General features: G+C 37.8%; 1 protein-coding gene across 6 annotated transcripts in view; it reads left to right on the top strand.

Moving 5' to 3' along the window:
• Nucleotides 1-15,151, top strand: part of LAMA2 (laminin subunit alpha 2) — a 693,105-nt gene that overhangs the window by 538,431 nt on the left and 139,523 nt on the right. For all 6 annotated transcript variants that reach the window (XM_027551500.1, XM_027551497.1, XM_027551499.1 and 3 more), the window contains 3 exons: nt 2,567-2,678; nt 7,930-8,092; nt 10,127-10,337. In XM_027551500.1, the coding sequence (XP_027407301.1) occupies nt 2,567-2,678; nt 7,930-8,092; nt 10,127-10,337 (486 nt within the window). The remainder of the gene's footprint in view (nt 1-2,566; nt 2,679-7,929; nt 8,093-10,126; nt 10,338-15,151) is intronic.

A 15,151-nucleotide genomic window follows, 5' to 3' on the forward strand; every position in this document is an offset into this window, starting at 1 on the left:
GACAGTAGAATACAAGAAGGCCAGAGGAAAGCAAGAGTATGGCATATTACACATAAGAGGAAGCCAGTGAAGCTGGTTGCATGGTCTTAGTGATAACATTTTTTACTTACTTCTGATCATGGGTTATGTACAATTCTTGACATTTTATTTTATTTTATTTAAAATTTTTATTCCTTTATTTCTCATGTGTTCCCCATCCTGAACCCTCCTCCCTCCTCCCTCCCCATACCATCCCTCTGGGTCGTCCCAGTGCACCAGCCCCAAGCATCCAGCATTGAACCTGGACTGGCATCTCGTTTCAGACATGACGTTTCACATGTTTCAATGCCATTCTCCCAAATCTTCCCACCCTCTCCCTCTCCCACAGAGTCCATAAGCCTGTTCTATACATCAGTGTCTCTTTTGCTGTCTCGTATACAGGGTTATCGTTACCATCTTTCTAAATTCCATATATATGCGTTAGTATACTGTATTGGTGTTTTTCCTTCTGGCTTACTTCACTCTGTATAATAGGCTCCAGTTTCATCCACCTCATTAGAACTGATTCAAATTGGTAATTAGTTTGTCAGTGTTGATTCTTACATATTTTTATAAATTAATTTGATAAGTCAAGGCAATGAATACTGTCTTGATCATCCAGAATTTTAAAAAGTGTTATCAGTATACATTTATTTTCAAAAAATTAGATGCTTTGCACATAGAAGAGTTGGAAAACTCTATGGTATCAATATTTACGAGAATTATTACCTTTGGGTAATATAAATAAGATATTGATGAAGCAAAAAATAAGTTTTAGTTCAAATTATAATGTACACTTTCTGTGTAATAAGAGATACAAGTGCTAGTGATATATTAATTCTTACGATATTGAAAAATGATCATAATGTAGATCAAATCTGTTATTATAATAGTGTTCTGTGATATGTGAAAATAGTAGTGATATTACAGAATACAGTAAAATCCAGACTAGGCAAAGATCTAAAGCAGTTTAGACGGCCAACATCTTAAGCAGCTGACCTTAGGAATACAAAAGCAACTTTTTTTTTCAAAAGCAACATTTTAAAAATTGTGTGAGTGTACATTTGTGTGGTGTGTATGTGTAAAGAGTTTCTTGACTCAACCTCAGATCTAAAAGTTAAAATAATGTCAATATTAATGTTTTGGAAGAATTAATCCAGAGCATTCTAATATATTAACACCCTCCAAATCATTTTGTATATATACTAAAACTATTAATATGAAGAGGAATTTTTAAAACTTTCATTGGATTCTTACCCTTTCATTCTTTTATTTGTGATGATAATACTTGGAGGTTAAGAAATTAGATGACAGGAGTTGAACTTTATAGTCTACCTTTTATTTAAAATGTTGAAAACTTTCATGAATTAAACCTCTTACTGCCCTGGGAAATCATAAAATGCACTCTAATTCCTGCAGCGCCTCCTGCCACGTTCTATGCTGGCCAGACATTTAGTTCTATTTTAAGTCCTATTTAAAATCTATTTATGTATAAAACAATTTAGATTCTCTGGGCATGTCTAAAATGCAAGCACTCTGGTACAAGATTGTGGAGTATTAATACCCTGCCAACTTGGGTCTTATTCAAATTATATTGAATCAGTTTGTGATTCTTTGATTTATTATCTATAGTTAGATTATCCCTATTTTTTTAAAATAGGAAGTCACACTTATTAGCATATGCATACACATAGAAAAATGAAGTGTAAAACTATGACAAGGTGCTCTAAATCTTGTAGCATCTGAAACTTTTAATGTTATACTTGCCATTTTTATTTTACTCCATATGGTTTATCTTAACCATGAACACATTAAATGGATTCCATTGTGTTAAATGGTATTTTCAGTGTGGATAAGGGTGGAACTGTATGAGGACATTCTTTGGGAGGTGGGGCTGTTGTAGGGTTCTGTTTTATTTTGTTGACAGTAATATATGGTCCTGTGATTACCAGAATCTTTTTTTGGTGATGTCATGTGGGAAAGTTAGCATTTATTCTTCTTTAACATTTTACTAGATCTTTAGAGTGTTCTAAAACAAGCATTCACTACTTAGTAGTTAAGCATTCCCTCTCTTTGTTTGTTTAATTAATATATTGATCGGAACCAAATCTATAGGATCAAGCTTATTGAGACAGACTATCTGTGCCTCTTTCAAGAGATCGTTGCTCCGTTCCACACTTTTCAGTAAATAAAATATGGACAAAACTGAAACATGTGGAGATTGAAGCATCCATTAAAGACTTTGGCAATAGCACCTTAAAGATATTTCAGAAATAATTCCGCTTTATTACTTCTTCTGGGCCATTGCATATAACGAGGGTTTTAAAAAGACCAAATACAGCTCTCTGATTTCCATTTAATGGAAGAAGTAATAAAGTTTAATTGTATACTTGAGCACAGGGCATCATTTCCAGTACATCTGATCAATAATTCATCGATTGCCTTTGGCTCAAAGTAATATTTGAAAGAAACTGCAGCCAGTGGGAGCTTATCTAGCTGTAGCCTCATCATCTCTATTAATTATGCTTTTCCCGGATTTGATCATTAGGCTACCAAGGTGACAGCAGATGGCGAGCAAACTGGGCAGGATGCTGAGAGGACTAACGTGAGAGCAGACTCCGTGGGAGCATTCATTAAGGCCTTGGCCCAGGACGCAGAAGGTATCGGAACAGTCGTGACTGAATCACTGTTTCTCCCAACAGGAAAATAGAAAAGGAAGGACCAAGGAAGACTGGAATTTCTCTAATAAGAGCTGGCCTTTCTAAATTTGAGGGTTGCGTTTCTAAAAAGTATTTTAATCAAGATATCCTAGGGCATTATCAGTTGAGAATCTATGGCTTTCAGTGTTCGATTTGTAACAACAGTCAGTGAATTAGGAATTATGAGTGCATACCAGCAATACATTGAATGCTTTCCTTTGGGAATGCTCTGATTCTTGAGGAATATTGTGATCAAATATGATTAAATCAGTTAATGGGCAACTTCTCCTCTGCTATGGTGTTGTTTTTGTATTCAAAACTATTTAAAAGATTCTTGATTTTTAAAAAAAAGTTAATCATTCTGCTCAGTACCTTACAGCAGTACTTTAATTTCTCAAAATGACTTTTAAATACTTGGTTCTGGTTTTTAATGAACATCTGTTGCTTGGGATTTGGATGTACTGCCTTACCAGAAGCTGTACTGCATTTAGTCCACAATTCTCTAGGAGTTAGCTGTTGGCATCCACCAATCTGATTTGAGAATCAAAGTGGAAGCCATTTTGGGGCAAAAACTCAAATTAAGAAACTCAAAGAAAAGAGATAGTACAAAAAAAAATCCCTCAAAAAAAAACACAAAACAACAGTAGTTCTTAAATATCTATTAATATATCATAAACATCCATACATGTTGAGGAAAATAGGAAAAAATGTTTTTTTTTCCTTTGAGAAATAACACAATTTAATTCCTCCACAATGTTATACATTTTAGACATTTTGCTTTCTAATATAGCCAAATAAATCAGGACATGAGAACTTTCAAGGCTTTCAAGATCCTGACAAGTCATTCTTAGGAATCACAGGCTAAGAAGAGGCAGGAACTTCCAATGATCCCCCACAGCAAGAAACTCCAGAGTTTTAATCTGAGGTGCCATCTCAGGGCAAACATGTCAGGATCTGGAACAGAAATTACTCCTACCAAAACGAGTTAACTCGTTAACGTGGTTTCTCCTCAACTAGATGAAGTTGTTGTGATTTCCTGGATTTCATTTTCCATTAACATTTTTATTTGCATGTGTTCCCACCCCCCACCCCCCACCCCCCGCCAAAAAAAAAAAAAGAAAAAAATCCCATTGCAGACAGAGCGGGTTCGCTCTATCTGAATACCTGAAGATGTTAGTACTCTAGGAGCTTTCCTTTTGCTTCCATCTTATCTCAAACATTAAGCAGCCTATTCTGGGATCTCATCTTCATTGTTTCAATCGAACACTGCTATGTAAGAATAAATCCTAATAATACGTGTTTTCCATAGACTCCAGTATCAGCACTGCCTACCTCTCTAGGCTGCGCCCTCTCCCAGTTTGTGCATACCACAGATACACCAGCAGGGGGCAGAATGGAGACAGTATTTAACCCCGGCTTGGCTCACCATCCAGTCTATCAAAGAAAAGGGTTATGTGTCATGGAAGATGTCTTCCACTCCCTAAATTTGTCTATCAGTCAGGGGATCTTATTGTGTCTGTCCAAATGGGATACCTTTTCCTAGTTCCTGTAACATGCCATGTGGATGGCTGTGATCCTGTACCTGAAGACAACGTGATCATTACTCTCTTCTTCCAGCAGGTCCTAATAAAGATGATAACAAAAATGATAATCACAGCTCTTTATAAAACAGAATCCAGCTGTTAAAATTTCGTGAAAATTCAAATTTGTGTATGTCAGAGTTAAGCTAAATCATTTATGCTATATATTTATATATATATATTTATGTATATTTATAAATATATATATTTATATTTATTTATATAAAATAAATATATTTTTTATATTTATAAAAATATATATATACAAATTTATATAAATATACAAATTTATATATATAACTATATATATATATATATAAAACAAGCTTGGACATTTAGGGGATTTAAAAAGAAGAAAACTCACTAAAAGCTTTAAGTGTGTTATATACAACATACCTATACCTTTTTTCCCTCTAGAAACCATAATAACAGTGGATAATCATCAGTATTTTCAGTTTTTATTAGTGGTAATAAATTGCTGTGGGAAAAGTGAATACTTCAGCATGACATTTGTTTATTTCAGTTTTCTTTTTTAGATAGATGAAATACTTTACTCATCCTATATTCCATTATAAGTCTATATAGAAATCAACTTCTATTAATCTAAGGCATTCTTATCTCTTATAAAGTCTACTTTGTGCTGACTTCTGACTCAATCAATAAAATGAATAAACTACATTTTATTCCACACACTATTAGAATTAATGAGTGAGGGTATATAAAACCAGTAGCATATGTTCTGATATGTAATAGGACTTAAGAAATGCTGGACAGCTTTCTTTCCTGTTCCTCAGGTCACAATAGTATTAGCCATTCATGATAAACTTACCCGTTACAGGTTATTTTTCTCAGGTTCAGCATGAAAAATAGCTTTGTTTCTCCTGAGGAACTAATTTATTTGGCTTGTATGTTACAGGTACTGTATACCTCTTAAGTACCTCTTTTGATCCTGATGATTTGGCCACAAAGATGCTTAACACTAGCTTTAGGATCCACTGGACATTACAGCATGCCTTTCTGTCTAGTCACTCTTTGCCTGAAATACATTAACATTTTTATCTTTGCCCCATCTCCTTTTATCTTTATCTTGTTTTAAAGATATTTTAACCTACATTCCCTTTGTAATAAGGTAGAAAAGATAATGAAATTAAAAGATGTGTTTATATTGCAAGTATTTTTAATACCGTTGAAAATACACTGAAGTGATAGTGAATATCTTGGAATAATAGACACTACATAACACATTTATCTTAAATGTAAAAGTCCTCGTAAAAGTTCCAAATTCCATATATAGGAGTAATGGAGCAATTAGACATCTATAAAAATAATATTTGCTTTCTTAATATAGCATCATTTTGCTAAAGCAGTATTTGTGTACCCTAATGATTTCTTCTGGTTGCTTGCACATTGCTTTAATTTAAAAGAAATTATATAATCCATATTTTCCTTTTCTCCACCATTCTTTTTGCACCACATTCTTCTCTGTAGAAATTTAACTTTGAGATTAGACTTCAAGAGAAACAATGTAATTGTATCTCACATTCTGTGCTTCCTTGATAACACCTAGGACCAGGACCTAAATTCAATCAAATTTCCAAAAGCATCTTTAAGCAAAACTCATTTATATGTTCATTGAATAATGAAAAAAACATACAGCCTTATCAGGTTTAGAAAGGGGGAATTTTCCATTTCACTTAAGGAAATAATGTGAATGCAAAGAATGTCAGTGGTTACTTACATGCTACAAGTGATTAAAATCAATTGTACATATAGGTGTGCACTCAGACCATACAATGGGGCTGTATTATTGGTAGAATGATGTCTACTACCATCTTTCTTGAAATCTAAAAATGGGAACGTTCTTACATTTAATCACCCAACATTTCGGCATGACTCCCACATAGTCTGTTGGACCAAGGTGCATTCTAATCAATAGTCCATGGTCACCATGATTCCTTAAAAATTACATGTCCACGGTGATGTCTTACTAATCACAGTGGTAGAATCTTGAGAAGGTTCTTTGTCATACATCAAGGGATGACTGTGAAGCAGACAGCCAGAAAGAGGCACCCTCATTAACTTCTAGGAATAGCTCCTGAGCAATGATTTCTACCGAAGGGCTAAGACTGGCCATATTTGTTCTTTAAAACACCTGATTCAGATTGTTCGATAGATTTTAAACTATGACTATCAGAAATAACAGGTTGATTGCAGCAACGTTTTAATCAAAGACATTTATCATTAAAAAAGAATTAGAAAGATGCATTTTGGAAAGGGTAGAAGTAGAGACTGAAACTCAGTTTCTGCCACTAACCTAAGATACTCAAACTCTAGGTGCATCAAAAATTCCTGGAGGGCTTGTGAAAACACAAATTGTTGGACCGCAGCCTAGAATTTTTGACCCAATAGATCAGTGATGGGACCTGAGAATCTGCATTTCCGATGATCCCAGGTGATGGATCTGACGTTGTTCATTTGAGGACCACATCTCAGAACCACAGTGCTAACCCGGCACTCCTGCCGCTGGTCTCCTGGCCTAACTATGTGTACTTGTTTCAGAAGGTCTGTTCATACCATCTTTGACAAACTCTGACCAGTGTTAATCAGAAAAGTTTCTCCAAGAATAGAAAAGAGATTTGAAAATTCTGTAGATCTTAAAGAGGTCTTAGGATACAGTCTTGAATGATAGAACATGGTCTCTTGGTCAGCCCATAGCCTTTATTCTGGGGATTGTCTTTGGGACTATTATAGGCATAAGGGCTCAGCAGACCAAAGAGTTAAAAAAAAAAAAAAAAAAAAACTGTCTTCAATTTGCTAAATTAATGCTCCATAGAACACACTTAGAACACACTTCAGGAAAAGTTGGTCTAAAACTAAGGTAGTACTGTGTACATGTTTCAATGCACCAATTTTTCAAACTTTTATTTGACAGAAAATTCTTTTTTCAAATGAAATCTTGCCCAGAACATCAACCTATAAAATAGATTCTTGGCAGAATAGACATCATTTGTAGAATACCTGAAGTGCCTGGAGAATCCTAAGATTCCAAAGAGCACCGTTTAAAACCCCATTTAGTGCATAATAAACACAGATTCACAGGATGGCTGTTATTGCTGAAAGGTATCTTTGAGCCCTAACGTATAATACCGTCCCTAGGCTGGGGCCCCTTTCCTCTTTCCTTTGCACGAATCGACACAGAACTGTGTGGAAGTGCAAGGGCAGTTTCATTTTCAGAGATATCATCACAGATAGTGTTTCTCTACTCCAGGTTTTAAAATTGCAACTGGTTGTGCCTTATCAGCAATGCAGACTTTGTATTTCCAGCTTCCAAGTATTAATGCTACATGTCACATTTTTTACTGTCTTACCTGAAGAGAGTTTGAGCCACTTAAAAAGTAGAAACACTGTGTTTTAATTACTGTGTCCCCCTAAAAGCAACATAATATGGAGAAATATGCCACGTTTCCTTGTTTCTTATGGATTGGTGTAGCAACTGCCTCTCTTTCTCAGCAGGAACACTCTTGACAAACAGCGTTTCTCTTGGAGATGGTTGAGAAGAGCAGATGCTGGCTGCCACTTTTACATGCAGCATTTTGTTTGCTAATTTGCAAAATTTGTTTTACCCCCTGCAGCTGTAAATGAAAAAGCTGTAAAACTAAATGAAACTCTAGGAACTAAAGACAAGGCCTTTGAGAGAAATTTGCAAGAGCTTCAGAATGAGATTGATCAGATGATGACAGAACTGAGGAGGAAAAATCTAGACACACAAAAGGAAGTTGCTGAAGATGAGTTGGTGTGAGTAGAAGCTCTATTATTTTTTCATTTGATAAACTGAACTTTCTAAATTGTTGGTTTGAGTTTTCTAAATTTTCCATCACACGTATCAGTAGGAGATACTTTTTTTTATGCTCTCTATTTTTCATCTACTTAGTTATAATTTATCTTGCTCTGAAGTGGATCAAAGGCATGTTTATTCCTATATATAAATAATCAAGTAAATTATCTTTTTTCTTTTGGTGCTGTCCCTTCTGCAGTTGGGCTTTCCAGGTGGCACTAGTGGTAAAGAACCCACCTGCCAATGCAGGATACATAAGAAATGTGGGTTTGATCCCTATGTCGAAAAGGTCCATGGAGAAGGGAATGGCAACACACTCCAGTGTTTTACCTGGAGATCCCAGGTAGCCTGGTGGGCTACAGTAGCCCGTGCTGCTGCTGCTGCTGCTAAGTCCCTTCAGTCGTGTCCGACTCTGTGCGACCCCATAGACGGCAGCCCACCAGGCTCCCCCGTCCCTGGGATTCTCCAGGCAAGAACACTGGAGTGGGTTGCCATTTCCTCCTCCAATGCATGAAAGTGAAAAGTGAAAGTGAAGTCGCTCAGTCGTGTCCGACCCTCAGCGACCCCATGGACTGCAGCCTTCCAGGCTCCTCCGTCCATGAGATTTTCTAGGCAAGAGTACTGGAGTGGGATGCCATTGCCTTCTCCCACAGTAGCCCATAGGGTCACAGAATTAGACACTAAGGCAATGGCATCCCACTCCAGTACTCTTGCCTAGAAAATCCCATGGATGGAGGAGCCTGGTAGGCTGCAGTCCATGGGGTCGCTGAGGGTCGGACACAACTGAGCAACTTCACTTTCATTTTTCACTTTTATGCATTGGAGGAGGAAATGGCAACCCACTCCAGTGTTCTTGCCTGGAGAATCCCAGGGACGGCGGGGCCTGTTGGGCTGCCGTCTATGGGGTCGCACAGAGTCAGACACGACTGAAGGGACTTAGCAGCAGCAGTGACTTAGGATGCACACTTCTTCAATTAGGCTAGTGGGCTTGCTTTATTAATTTCCTGTATTAGGGGCTTTAAAACTGTTGATTTTGTTTTAATGAAAATATTTTTGGATAAATAAAGTTATGAATTTAGCAAGTCATCCTGTACATTTTGTCATCTTGGGAAATATTGAATAGAAGTGTCAAATAATACGTACTAATACTATGAAATAAAGGTTGAGGATTTGAGGTTATGAATAATGATAGTGATTTTACTAATGCCAATGAATGCCAATGGTTGTATACTCAATAAAAAGTACATTTTTACATGTACAGTTAACTACAAAGTGATGGTGTTATTAATAATCAAATAAAATCTACTAAACTAGCAACATTAGCAACACCTGAAAACTTGTTAGAAAAACAAATTATTCAACCCCATCCTAGACCTACTCAATTAGAAACTTTTGGGATGGGGCCCAGCAATCCGTTTGACAAGTGCTTCAGGGGATTATCATGCCTGCTAGTTTGAGAACTACTGTTTTTCAAGTATTTAGCCTTTCTTAAAGGGCTCAAACAGTATCACTTTAGAAAAACCATTAAGTTGAAACCAGGAAACTCCTAGAACTCAGTTCAAAGGAAAAGAAAAGTAGATCAAAATTATACTAGCATGTCAACAGTATGGCATTATATTGTTTCTAACCAAATATATCAATATTCACATCTTGTATTCAAAGAAACAGAAAAATATCTCATGGTTAATCATATTTTATTTTTGGTATATAATATACATGATAAAACTGATTTCATCAGCCAGATTTTGAGAATAGCATGAGTTCCTTTCCAAATGATAATGTTATGTTATTAATAAAAGTACAGTGTGTGATTTTTTGTGCTTTAATTTTAAATGTTCTTGCCACTTTTCAGCTATCAGTTTTCAACTTGATTTAGCACACAGTCTGCTTTAAATATTGTCATGTTTTTCCATACTTCTAATGTTAGTATCTCTTTGTAACACTGAGGCAGTGACAGGGGCTTATTGTCTCTTGTTGGGGTGGGGTGTTTACAGAGCTGCAGAAGGCCTTCTGAAGAAAGTGAAGAAGTTGTTTGGAGAGTCCCGGGGGAAAAACGAGGAAATGGAGAAGGATCTCCGGGAGAAACTGGCAGACTATGAAAGCAAGGTTGATGATGCTTGGGACCTACTGAGAGAAGCCACAGATAAAATCAGAGAAGCTAATCTCTTATCTGCAGAAAACCAGAAAAATATGACGGCTTTGGAGGTGAGTCCTAGAGTTCTTTCATCTGAATCTGGGAGTGTGGTGTAGGGGTCTGACCATGGCCAGGTAAGTCAAGTGGATGTAAGTTGATGCGTGTTTATGAGATCAAGTTTGACAACTCTGAAAGAAGACTTGTAAGAAGCAGGACAGAGAATGATCCTTCCTTTGTTTTTTAAATTAATCATCACTGCCCATATAATCAAGTAAAATTTAGATAACTTACACTATTTAAAAATTTTAAGAACAGTGTGATACAGTGGAATGAGATCTTTGTTGGAAGTCAGGGGTCCTTGGTCTTAATGATAACTGTGCCACTAACTAGAATACAAGCCTGAGCAAGTCAAAGTCCCAAAGCACCAGTCTCTCAACTGGACAGTGCGTGCATTATACTAGAGTATGTCTAGGGTTTCTTCAAATACCACTACCTTGATTTTACAATCTACCCAACATAACCCATGAGCCATGGTTTAGACATGGGCTGCCATAAGTCACAAAAGTGTCAAGAATTTTCTAATGGAAAGTGTAGTGAAAGTAAAAGTGTTAGTCACTCAGTTGTGTCTGACTCTTTGCAACCCCCATGGACTGTAGCCCACCAGGCTCCTCTGTCCAAGGAATTCTCCAGGCAAGAATACTGGAGTGGGTAGCCATTCCTTTCTCCAGGGGATCTTCCTGACCCACAGATCAAACCCAGGTCTCCTTCATTGCATTATCTTCTGATAGCCACAAGGAAATGTGAGCATAAAAGAGACAGCTAAGAGACCAGAACTTGGGAACATTTAGTTTCTCTTCTTCTTTGCAACACGGTCTATGAAAATGATACTTTATAATCAGTTCAAGTCTGAGTTCTTTTCTGTCCTTTTCCTCAGCCAAGAGATAGTTCTCTCCTCATGTCTATGTATGGCAAGAATCATCACAATATTGTCCAATTAAAATAAATTAATTTTAAAAAAAGAAATGATAGGCAGTTTCTGCCTTTTTTAGAGCACTAATGAAGCTGGAACTAAAACAGATCCTTCCAGTCATTTCTTCCTCTCTCCCTCCCTCCCTTCTTTCCTCCCTTCCTTCTCTCTTCCCTTCCTTCCTTCGCTCATTCCTCTCTTTCTCTCTCATTTATTTCTTAATATTTAAGGAGTGACTTCAGTACTTATGCTGGCACAAACCTGTGTGTGTGTGTGTGTGTGTGTGTGTGTGTGTGAAGTCACTTCAGTTGTATCCTACTCTGTGTGATCCTATGGACTGTAGCCCGCCAGGCTCCTCTGTCCATGGGATTCTCCAGGTAAGAATACTGGGGTGGGTTCCCATTTCCTATTCCAGGGGATCTTCCTGACCCAGGGGTCAAACCCACATCTCATGTCTCCTGCATTGGCAGGAGGGTTCTTTACCACTAGCACCATCTGGGAAGCACAGACCTGTACTTGGCATTTAAAAAAATAGCTTCCTCGACAGAAACAAACTTACCATTGTTCTTTTCAAATATTTGACCCCAATAGATCTGAAGACAGTGGCAGACCTTTTTCTCTTCTAACATAAAATTTTATCTTCAGCTCTGAGTACTCTGTGGCATTTGTTATGCTCTCAAAACTGTTTGTGGAATGACAGTTGAATAAAGAAAAAGTCTGCATGTTTTGTCTATTCATTTTTCTCCATTTTCCTTTGGATTAAGAAGTAACAGGATGAATTAATTTTTAAAAGAATTTTTTTTTTTTCCTGGGTCCCTCTCCTGGGACTTAGCCTTGTCATTTTGATGGAGGATTGAGGAGACTCACTGATGTATCTAATCTTAACCAATTTGGAGTCTACTGACATGCTGGCAGTATTAAAGAAAAAGCACCGTCTTGTTAAGCAGGCTGCTGGACCGCCTTTCTATCACAGGCTCCTGCATGATTCATCTTCCTCAGTGACACACCAGTGATGTAACTTACCCGGAGGTACACCGCTCCATTTTATGGCATCAGTTTAAGAAATTAAAATTACCTATGTGGAAAGTATAATAAGCATTTGGGAAGTATTTCAAGAAGAGTTATAGTGGCACAGTAAATGGTGCTTTTAGCTATTCCTTCATTTTAGTGATGTTTAAAACCAAGAGCCATCATTCTTGGGTACCTCTGGAGATGCCTGGAGCTTATGTAGTCAGTATTTAAGTGTAAGTGGTCCTTTTTGTATTTTCATTTTATATTCCATGCTTAACGAAAGGCTTGTTTAAAACTTACTAGAGTAAATAGATAAAGTGACTACATTAACATGAGTAAGACACAGCTTATTTAAAGCTGCTTGCCAAGGCTGATTAAGGTTGATTGCCAAGGTTGATACTAGACTGGCCAATAAAGAATCACCTGGATATTTTACTAAAGAGAGGGGTGCCCTGAGCATCCACCCAGAAACCGAGTTACCTGGTCTGAGGTGTGGTCCAGAATCCATATTCTAGAACATTCCCTGTGTTAATGCAATTTGCGATAGGTTTAAGAAGAGTTGATAGGTTGTATCCATTAGATTGAGTAATTAGTTGTAATTTAAATAAATGACTTTATTGAGACTGTGCCCACAAAAAGGTGATGCAATTAAGACCCAAGGCATTTTTTTATAAGAAAATAAGCATTTAATTTTTACTGTGTAAAAACATTTATCAAGCCCCTACTAAGTTCAAGGAATGTACTAAACAAAAACTGAGTGTATCAAACACTGATACACTCATGGTGTGATGCTTGGAACAGCAGCATTAGCATCACCTAGGCGCTTGTTAATAATATAGGTTCTCAGGTCCCCCCAAATCTATCAACTCAGAAACTTGGAGTTGGAGCCCAGCACCTGTGTTTTTCAAATCCCACCAATGATACAGATGAGGCTTCCCTGGTGGCTCAGAGGTTAAAGCGTCTGCCTGCAATGCGGGAGACCTGGGTTCGATCCCTGGGTCAGGAAGATTCCCCTGGAGAAGGAAATGGCACCCCACTCCAGTATTCTTGCCTGGAGATACCGTGGACAGAGGAGCCTGGTGGGCTAAACAGTCCACCGGGTTCACAAAGAGTCGGACACGACTGAGCGACTTCACTTTCACTTTCTAATGATACAGATGCAGCCTTAAGCTTGAAAGTCACTGATGTTTATATCATGAATAAAACACCATCTCTGATGACTTCCAGTGACTTGTACTTAGTGCGAGATCCACTCAATTTAACTAATCTGTGCCCTACAGAAGTTCTGTTGGAGGTTTGTGAAGGAAGGGCATCAAAATCACACCTGGATTTAGGAAGGGCTTGGAGCCTGATAGGCTACAGTCCATGGGGTCCCAAAGAGTTGGACACGACTGAGCAACTTCACTTTCACTTTCATGGACCAGACACATGTGCTAAGTCGTGAAGCATAAGCTCTAATTGGTCAAAGTAGAAGAGGAAGAACATTCCAGAAATAGGAAAATAAATGCAAACACACAGAGGGGAAAAAGGGAAGACCCTTGGAGAAATGTCAGTGATGTGATAGGACTAGAAAGACTGCTTGTGAACTAGTGAGTGGACAGAAAGCCAACAAAGGCAGGGGGTCCAGAACTTGAGTTATAAGAGAACTGCATTCTGAGACTGAGCTAAGGAATTTGGTTTTGTCCTGTATTAGAAGCAATTGAAATATTGGAGTCATGGGTTAAAATTTTATTTTGGGGACTTTCTGAGTGGTTCATATAAACTCAAATATTGGTTTTGTATTGAAAATATTATGAAATTATTATGAAAATATTAAGGCTAGGAAAGCAGGCAGGAATAATATACAATTAGATGCCTACCATTATCAAGGTGCTGTTGGTAACCAGGGTGTTTGAGACTAAATAGAAATGATTCCTGGCCTCAGAGAACTTACAAATTCCTAAAAATTCAGGCATTCTAACCTTTCACTGGGCTTCCCTATAGCTCAGATGGTAAAGAATCTGCCTGCAGTGCCAGAGACTTGGGTTCGATCCCTGGGTCGGGAAGATATACTGGAGAAGGGAATGCAACCTACTCCAGTATTCTTGCCTGGAGAATCCCATGGACAGTGGAACCTGGGTCACAGTCCATGGGGTCTCAAAGAGTCAGACATGATGCACTGTGATTAGTACGAGCTGAGAGAATCAAACACTAAAATGAGGGCATCACAGAAGCTGATAGAAATGATGGGACTGCATGAGCAGAAACACAGAGCTCCCAAAGTATGATCTCAGGAAGTGTCAAATGGAGCAGTAACAATCATTTGTAAGCTTCATAAAAATCTGTAGCAGAAGATGGCTCTGGAAATGGCCCGGTTCATAGAAGACTTTGAAAGCAACCTTCTAGAACAGCACAGGGCTAGAAGGCCATTTCCAGCAATGGAAAAAAGGTGAAGGAGACTGTGGGCTGAGGGGCAAAAAAGATGAGCAATTCAATTCAGCAAAGTAACGTGTATTGAGCATTCTGTCCCCAAAGGTACCATTATAACCTGGAACAGGAAGGATTTTGCGAGAAGTAAAGAATGAGTTGCTAGATAAAAATAGACGGGGAGATAGCTTTTGTAGCTTCTTAATCCACCCCTCAAAAAACCCCAGCAAAAACAAAAAGTTTTGAACTTACAAAGCTCTGGAATGAATTAAGATCTAATTAGAAGTTAAAAGTAGAAATATAACAACTTTATTGTCTAATGAGAGTCACTTAACAATATACTTGTGGTATATACTGGGAGAATTTGCTTGTGAAGTTGCTCTGCTGTGTCCAGCTCTTTGCAACCCCATAGACTGTAGACTGCCAGGGTCCTCCATCCATGGGATTCTCTAGGCAAGAATCCTGGAGTGGGTTGCCATTTCCTTCTCCAGGGGATCTTCC

Source organism: Bos indicus x Bos taurus, chromosome 9, assembly GCF_003369695.1.
Source record: "Bos indicus x Bos taurus breed Angus x Brahman F1 hybrid chromosome 9, Bos_hybrid_MaternalHap_v2.0, whole genome shotgun sequence".
Taxonomy (NCBI): Eukaryota; Metazoa; Chordata; class Mammalia; order Artiodactyla; family Bovidae; genus Bos; species Bos indicus x Bos taurus.